We start from the raw sequence: 9,705 nt of genomic DNA on the forward strand, positions 1-9,705 counted from the left end.
AAGCAAAGAGGGGAGAACAGATATCAGTGGATGTCGGTTCAATGTGCATATCAGCCAATCAGTTACTGAAGTAAAAGCTGTGGCACTACAGTATTACTCCATTACAAGAAAAAGTCTGTCATTCAAAGCGTTAACTCCAGCATTTAGTACTGCACTTGTGAGAGCCGTACAAAAAAAGAATGATCCGAGCTCCAAAAACACTGACACATTTCACATATTTCAAAGTGATGAACATCTTTCATTAGACCGTCCCTGCTGAGTAAATGTCCATGTCTTTCAAATTTCACGACACCTGTTCATAACACAGACTCTGTTAAATTAGTCATCTTTCACCTGTCAGCAGTTAGAACATAGAACTTATTCACTATTTATATTTTCAACCATGCACGACTGTCTGACAACACATTTCCTGTGCTGTTACTCAAAGGTGCAATTCTCACTCTGTGCAACAGTCTAACTGTATGCAATAACTCAACTGCAATACTCTGTGCAATAATTCAACTGTACAATACAGAGAGCAGCATTATTTATTTACACTGTTATATAATGCAACCTGATGCACATTAGTGTACATAATTGTTGACATTTGTTATTTTCTACTTCTTCTATTTTTCCAAAATACATAGTATTCTAGGTCTGCATGTTCAATTTGCAGGGGGTGCAAGACAAAGACAAAAGACAAAATGTGTATCAAAATGTTTGCATTAATGAATGTCATGAGACACATTCTACAGACTTAAACATAATCTTCATTTGATACAGATTCCTGGAAAAAAATCACACTATGGTCATTTTATCATGTTTTTCAATCATAATAAGAATAAGGAGGTTAAAATGATTATTTCCTCTAATATCACAAATCATATCACAATTTCAATATCAGTCAAAATAATTGCAATTAGATATTTCTTCAAAATCATCCAGCCCTATAGTACTTTATATGTATATGTATATGCTACTACAGATTAGAGAATAAAGGCCAAAACGCACTAAAGGCGTCTGACGCTCGTGTTTAGTGCATCCATTGTTCTAAATGGCAGAACACGCACTGAAAGCGTCTTGACGCACTCTGAACTTGTTTTGATTTTGGAGCGTCAAATGAGGACCAGGGCTTTTTTATCTGCAGCTGCAGTTCATGTTTGGGGAGAGTTAAATTGAATAAAAAAGACATGGATGTGAGGAGCGAGTGCTGATTGAGCTTTAGCTCCACCTGTAAGCAGGTAAAAAAAAAAAAAAAAACTACTCTCAGCAGAGAGTGAGGGAGGGAGAGAGCGTGTGAATATGGACAGATGCGCCGCCTTGAAATAAAAACGTTTTATGACCATGAAACATAATTTTACTGTACACTTCGGTGGTGTACATATATATATATTTTTTGCTCCAAGTCCCATTGGTGCACTTTTAAATACTTAATTACTCCTGTCGATTAATCATAACTACGAAGATCTAGATTTTTTGACGATAAATCCTGATGGCACTGAACAGTTATCTGACTAAAATATCTGTCTGAAACAGACAGATGCTCGTCCCCTCCATGACACGTTTGTCACTTCGCTGTGTTATTCTGAAGCCTGCAGTGCACTATAGAAGCTTGATTTGACGTGTGTCAATAGTCGTGCGTCCAATGAAGCCTGCAGTGCGTTTTGGCCTTAAGGCACTTGTCTTTTTTAACATACTTCTGCATATATTTCTGTTACTTACTCTATCATTATTCTATTTTTGTTATATATTGTTATATACTATATACTGATTTTCTATTTTCTTAATTTGTGTATACATATATATTTTCTGTTCTTGAATTGGAGCATTTGTAACATGAGCAATTTTCAGCTCTTTCTCAGACACACACACACACACACACACACACACACTACACTGCAGCTGTTTTCAGTCTGAGCAGTGCTCACGCTGACAAGTACACTGAACTGGTGTGTAAAATAGACCTTTTCCACAGGAGACATATTGATATGATATAGTGGAGTAAACACAGGTGTTACCAATGATACTAATTAAGGACATGCACCATCGCAGCAACCTGACTGTTTGACCTGAATGGAACAGAGCCTTAATCAGTATCATTGGTAACACCTGTGTTTACTCTACTATTTCATGTCAAAATGGCTGCTGTGAAAACTGTTTGTTGGTGTGTTGGCCCCTCAAGTAAATGGACAGTCATTAAAAGTAACAGTGCTTGTTATGCTGTATGTCCTGGTTTTATCTTATAACGAATAGTTTAAGTTTATTACTGCTGCGGATTGGGCCAGCAGCAGTGGTATTTTAGACACCTAAATAAATCAACAACAATCAACTGTCAAAAATCCACTGTTATATTAGCCAAATATCACTCTCTCCTTTACCTCACAGAACACAGGAGTTCCTGCTCCACCACTGCCTCAATTGCCATCTACTATAGGTGTTACACTGACTATGGATAAGTATCTCATATAACCACACCTCAAATAATCTAAACTATTCCTTTAAGATATACCACATATTAGAATGCAGGATTTTTGTTACAGTGACATGTAAGCAGCATTTTAAATAGAAATTTTCAGTCTATTTCAAGAGGCATGTGCATGTTATAATGCATAATATAAACAGAAATGATGTCTCATCCATGAGTAGACACACACTTCCTTTCTACGGTGACATGGCTGTCAGGTGTAGTTCAGTAGAAAGAAAATGAAACTGATCACAACAGAGTCTGTGGATTATCTTTATTCTGAGTCACTGGGTCATGATTTCTGAAAAGAGAAATTGCTGTTGACTTTTTCAACTGTATTTTTTTGTCCAGTACACACACACACACACACACACACACACACACACACACACACACACATGTATACACAAAACATTCTGTACAGTCTGATCAAATGGTCTTAAACCACAAGACGTCCTGCAGTATGGTCATTTATTATAGAATAAGAACTATGCAGCATTCAAGCACCCTATGCTGACAGTCGCAGGGAACTGTTGCTACACACACACACACACACACACACACACACACACACACACACACACTAACCAAATCCTCTGTCTATGTCTCTTCTTAAAGATAATCTACTGTTCATCAGACCAATTTAAGGGCACCAAAATTGAAAATCAAACATCCGTTAATGTGGTTTGGCAGGAAAATCGTATCACCTGTAACCTATTGTTTAACTAGGGATGTAACGATACATCAGTCTGAATTGATACATATTGGTGTTCAATGATCCATCAATGCAAAGTGAAAATACTGATCTATATCATCATCTTTAGAATTTTGATTTATTTTGAAATTCCCATGACATGTCTGCGTAACAAATGTCTGCGAGACTTCTGTTATAAAATTGTTGAATCATAATTTAGTTGCTTTTTGTGAACACAAGCCAGTAGGTAAGGTTAGACCCTTTGGCAGGCTGCACCTGGCCTGAAGGCCATGAATTTGACACCCCTACTGATACTGAAATTAATTACATTTATGCATAAACTACAAGTAAGATATCATGCAACTACAAGAAATTATCAATACATTTGAGTAGTGGTATTATGTTTTGTGACACTGTATCAATTCTCAACAACACTGTATTGTGATATTGTGATACATGAAAAGACTTGTGGTTCATTTGGTGCTGAGTTTAAACATCAAATAGACTGTTAAATAGCAGTGTTGTCATCTATCTTGACTTTTCTGATTGCATAAAAATGTAACTTTTTTAACTCAGATTTTACACATATGCCTGTTTGTTCTTTATGACCGATTTCAAATGAAGAAAATAGCAATATATAAGAGTTGCAATATATTGCAATTTATTGAATTGTAACCGATGTATCATATAGACACATTCTTGCCAACATACAGCCCTACATGCAGCACAGTTATTTATTATAGCAAAATAACTTACGCAGCATATAAGCAGCCTATATGCTGACAATCACAGGTAACTTCTACTACACATACACGCACACCACACCACTAATGTTCATCAAACCAATTTGTTAGCTGAAGGGCACCAAAATACAAAGAGAAACTTCCCTCAATATGGTCTGGCAATAAAACTTAATAGCCTGTTACCTATCTGCCTTCTATAATCTGCACAGTTTCAGGCCATACGTTCATGTCACTGACATCCCCTACTGTAGCAAGTCTGTTGTCTTAACCCCTAAAACCCTAACCCGCTGTCCATAAACCAGGATCTTTTCTAAACCTACCCGTGTAGTGTTAGTGCCTGAACCTGACCAAACAGCACTGAAAACTGATAATATCTTTTACAAAACTGAAAACAATAAATCAATTAAGTTTAAAGAAGCTCTAGTGTGCTGAATCAAGAGAACATACGTAAGAGTTTCACAAATATAGGTTAACTTCTAGACACAACCCAGTGGGCTACACTGGACCCAGTTCCTGCCTGTGTGTGTGGTGCATTTGACAACCCTGCTAATACTGAAATTAATTACATTTATGCCCTAATGCATGTAAGATGTCCTCCAACTAGGAGTGTAAGAAAATATCACTACACTTGCATATTGAAATAAGATAAGATAAGATAAGACAAAATAAAAGATAGAAAAGGAGGTCAGTGACAATAGAAAACTTAAGAGAAAAAAACAGAAATATATAACTATATATATAACTATATATCAAAGAATTAAAATGTTGGGATATGTGAACATATATGGGTATATATGGATAGCTGTGCAGGATAATTGCACCCAAGACATTATATTTTGCGATACTGTATCAATTCTCAAAACACTGTATTGCGATACTGTACTGTAATTAGTGTTGTAACGATTAATCAATTATTAACTTAATCACCAAGTATTTTGATAATTGATTAATCATTTTGATTCATAATATCATTTTAAAAAGTCCTAATTCCCTGATTAAAGCTTATCAAATGTGATTATTTTCTGGTTTCTTTACTCCTCTCTGACAGTTAAACTGAACATCTTTGATTTGAGGACATTATCTCTGGCTTTGGGAAACACTGATCAACATTTGCAACCATTTTTGAAATTTTGTGGACCAATCAACTAATCGATTAATCAAGAATATAAGCAACAGATTAAGCAATTATGAAAATAATTATTAGTTACTGGTCTGAAGATATAAGTGGACGTGTATTTACAGGCTCAGGGATGCAGCCGTGGACTTGGCTGAGTAGAGTTAATAAGAGCAGACCAGCTGTAGTTTCAGCATTAATGACACAGTTCTCATTGTCTGTTTAAGTTCAGGTGCAGTGCAGTTTAGATCACTGTTGATCCACTGTTTGTGTTCCTGTGTAATGCTCCCAGAGAAAAGTAAGGTGAGATACTTACTTACCTAATGTGTTGTCATCTCACTGTGTTGATGCTGTATATTTGAATGGCAGCTAACAGTCGTGTTATGTTTATGTTAGCACATCTTACAGCTTCTTAGTATCTGTAAATTATGAAGACAATGTTTCTGCATCTTTATTTAGTCGTTATTATACAAGCCTACTGTAAAAGATAGATGGCTGTTAGTTTATGATTTTGTTAGCTTGTGTGCAGTAATTTTAGATATACTGTAAACTAGTGCATATCTGTTGTTATTAATAGCTTTCTTGCATTGTTTGTATTTCAGAATCACACACACACATACTGTTGCAGTAATGAGCAATAAACTGATCAACTGTCTCAACATTTATTAGTATATCAAGTCAAGTCTTACAACTGAGAGTAACCAGCCAGTAATTATTGAGCCTCTGGAACAGTTACAACCCTAATTTGCTCCAGCGGTTCATTTAGTGTTTTGTTTAACCGACATCAAATGAACTACTAGGTGTTCTTACTCAGATTTTCTGCATATGGTGGTGTATTACTAATAAGATGACAGTATTCCTAAAATTAGAAAAGAAAGTCGCAGTATATCACCTTGCTAACAGTATCACTATATATCGCAATTTATTGAATCATAACCCCTGTATCGTGATCCTCGCCAATACACAGGCCTACCTGCAACATGCTCATTTATTATAACATAATAACTCATGCAGTATATATGCTGACAGTCACAGGTAACTGTTGCTACACACATACACACACACACACACACACACACACACACACACACACACACACCACACCTTCCATCCATGTCTCCTCTAAATCTAACCTCCTGTTCATCAGACCAATCTGAAAGCCGAAGGGCACCACAATCCAAACGCAAACTTCCCTCAGTGCGGTCTGGCAGGAGAACCACATACACTGTCTGCTAGAACCTGAGCAGTTTGAGGCCATACATTCACTTCACTGACATCCCATACTGTTAACATGCGTCACCAAGTCGGCTGTCTGTACATGCTCAACAGCCAGCTCCTCCAAACAGAGAACACATTCATGTCTGAGCGCACAATTTTATCTGACTGCTTCAAGTTGAACGGATATAACTAAAGAATTATGGAATGAGGAGCGGAAAAGACAGAATCCAGAGTAGATGTGGGCCAGTGTGAACAGTAACACTGGCTGAGACAGCAGATAAAAGCAGGTTACAGTGAGCAACAACTGACTGACTTCCCCTCAGAATGTCGGTTATTTTGTCTGCGACAGGAGCGCACCAGATCAGAACCTTGAGGAGGAATTGTTACTTACACATCGGCCGGAGTGCAGAGAAGAACTTGGACAGAAGGAACGCTCAGATATCCGACAATTGGCTCCAGTGTTGGACTCAGAGAGCTCTATGTGTTGTGTGTGTGTTAGTGTTTATAGCCTTTGTATCAGCCCTGTGTGTGTGTTTACAGGCGTAATATGTGTGTGAATTCCTCTAACGCACAGAGCTAACGTGTGTTCCTCAGACAGAGCTAGCTTGATGTTTCTCTTCTTTTATCCTTTTATCAGCCTCACTGTCTCCTCGTGCATCCTGTCCGTTCCTCACGCGCACGCCACAATAACAATAGAGGGGAGACGTCGTGCGCGTCACTGTCTCGACAGGCTGCAGCCAATGGGCGGCCGGGTCTCACAGGGGCTGCCGCTCTCGGCCAATCGTCGGGCGGCTCTCACAGCAGGGCCGCGAGCCAGGGTCTGTCTGGTTCGTCTAGATTGACAGGTCCGCGAGACTGTTTTTTTAAGGTGGCGCCGCTGAGATTAGCGCCCCCCACCCCCAACCCCTCCAACACACACACACACACACACACACACACACACACACACACACACACACACACACAAACTGCAACTGTTATTTGAGCAACACTCGACTCTTTTATGGTCAGAGTGAACATGCTTAAGAAAACTATCAGTGATTTAGTGTTTGAACTAGTAGTTTACACGGTTTATGTATCCCTCACTCTCAAATTATTAATGAAATAAAAGCAAATCTACAAATTTGAATTTAGCCTTATAGTATATCATTGATGGAGAATTAGACTTTTAAAGGTCCAGTGTTGGGTGGACCTATTCTATTGTCAGAATATGACAGAAATTGAATATAATAATCATTATGTGTTCATTATAGTATAATCACTGGAAAATAAGAATTGTGTTTTTGTTACCTTAGAATGACGCTTTCATATCTACAGAAGGCCTCTTCCATGGATGCCGCCATGTTTCACCACTCTGTTACATAGTCTAGAATGGACCTCCACCCATTCTTGAGAACTGTCACCAATTATGTCCAACCAAAAAGTAAAGAAAAAAAAATAATAGCAACACTCTAATTCTAATATTGTTGTGAAAACTGATTCTTTGAGGATTTATATGTATAAAGTATATGTCACGTATTAAATGTTTTGGTTTGCTTTCATGTTTCTAATTTCTAAACTTGCCATGTGCGAGAAAACATTCTGAATTCAAACAAGAATTCACAACTTCAAACAATTTAAAAATGTGTTAAAAGCCTTCAAAATCTAAAACTAACAACACCTACTGATATCATAGGTACAAAAATGTACCCTTAGAATCATCTTTGTTTTAAAATTTATTTTTTATGAATGTTGGTCCTTTAAAGTTGTGTCCCAGATTTCTGTAAACATTTTTTACAAAAAACATGATTTAATCAGGCATAAAAAGGGTTAGGTATACACTAAGGACGCCTCGTTTAATAAAGGCAGGACTACTGCTCAAACACTCCTAAAGCTTCTATTTTTAGACAAATTCATTCAATAATATTTCTATCAGATGTGTCTCAACCACGTCTACTCTGTAAGCTAAATAAGAAATAAAGGGTTAAAATGTGTAGTTTGATTAGTATTAAGAGAAATCTGAAGAACTTTAAAAAATAAAAATGGCTGCTCACTACCTCTATGCTGTGAAATGAAATAAATGTAACATTTTGTCAACTCTGGAAAACGTCAAGTCTAAAAATAAAAAAATAAAATGTTATTGAATAAAAAATATTATGTTATGTTCTGAAAAAAAGTTGTCATATCAGCACATATTGGACATGATACCATTGCACACTGATATAGCTGTGATAGACCAATATCGAGCTGCCTCGGGTCGAGCCAACAACCCAAACCATGAGTAGGCAATTTGACAACCTAGAATAAAACTCAACAATCAAATATCTTCCCCCAGATTCACTTATAGCAGCTATAATTTAGCTTTTTTGTCATCAAAAATCAATAAATGAATATTTTTTTCAATTACAGGACACATTCTACTTATCAAAAGACATCATGTGGGTTCCTGGCCCACAAACCTGTAGCTTAATAAAAAATATGGTATGGATATGGAGTCCTCCAGTACAACTGTCAGTAAGGATTTCCTTTGACCAACACTTTGCACCATGATATCGTACAGACTAATGGTTTTCCTTGAAATGTCTCATGGTCCCCACAGAAAAAAAAAGGTGGTAATTTCCAAAATGCTTACAAGGTATTTTTCATAATATAATGGGCAGATAGCTCTTTTTGTATTCTGTTATTTGCTAATAGTTTTCCAATAATTAATTTCATAATAATTATAGATAAAATAGTGACTGTTCCATTGGTACATGTTCTGCTAAACTGGATTAACATCAAGTGTTTTGTTCAGGTCACAGCACGTCACCTCAACATGGACAAAGGTGTGATTTGAACGATGATGTAACTACTGACTTGGGTTTAAATGAAGCACAATAACTGTCTAAAGCATTTCTCTGCATTTTTAAAAAATTAGACCCAAATCACTCAAATGAAGAAATGATTGTGAAATTAAAATAATACTGCAATCATGAAATGAAGTGTGAGGAGCCAGACTGCCATAAAATTTGCTGAGCACGCTCCACATTCCTTTCCTCTAGCGCCACCCACTGGACCCCGCTGCTTGTAAGGCCCCTCATCAGCATGTTGATGATACTGCACACCACAACAAGATGAGAACATGATGTTAATGTATATTTTATAATAAACAGGCAATTAATATCATACAAAACATGAGAATCACAAGCATTATGTAGACATTATAACTGTATGTTGCATATCAGGATGTTTGACACAGTAAGATTCTTTTTCATCATCTAATATGAAACCAGTTCCACCAACAAACCAATCATGATGCTTTGTGTTGATGTGCTGCAACACATTTATCTCATCAGAGCTGTACAGAGAACATACAGGCACCCAGAGGTAACGCTGGAAACACAGAGGAGTGCAGCATGTCTGTATGTCTTTATGCAGGGAACATGAGAGCCACAAAAATATATAGTTGCTCTGTCACTAGCTTAGGTGTGGTTTAAGGTTTTAAGACAGGTTTAAACCTGTGTTGTCTGGGTCT

General features: G+C 37.1%; 1 protein-coding gene across 4 annotated transcripts in view; it reads right to left on the reverse strand.

Annotated features, from left to right (window-relative positions):
* smad10a (SMAD family member 10a) overlaps window positions 1-7,126 on the reverse strand; it is a 29,583-nt gene extending 22,457 nt beyond the window's left edge. For 2 of the 4 annotated variants that reach the window (XM_084738326.1, XM_084738325.1), the window contains exon 1: window positions 6,604-7,126. In XM_084738326.1, the coding sequence (XP_084594452.1) occupies window positions 6,604-6,607 (4 nt within the window). In that variant the 5' untranslated portion in view covers window positions 6,608-7,126. The remainder of the gene's footprint in view (window positions 1-6,603) is intronic. The other 2 variants (XM_084738321.1, XM_084738320.1) reach the window with 1 other exon arrangement.
* Between the last annotated feature and the right edge of the window lie 2,579 nt (window positions 7,127-9,705).

The sequence above is a fragment of the Lutjanus erythropterus genome, chromosome 16 (assembly GCF_056507025.1).
Source record: "Lutjanus erythropterus isolate fLutEry1 chromosome 16, fLutEry1.hap2, whole genome shotgun sequence".
NCBI classification, from domain to species: Eukaryota; Metazoa; Chordata; class Actinopteri; order Lutjaniformes; family Lutjanidae; genus Lutjanus; species Lutjanus erythropterus.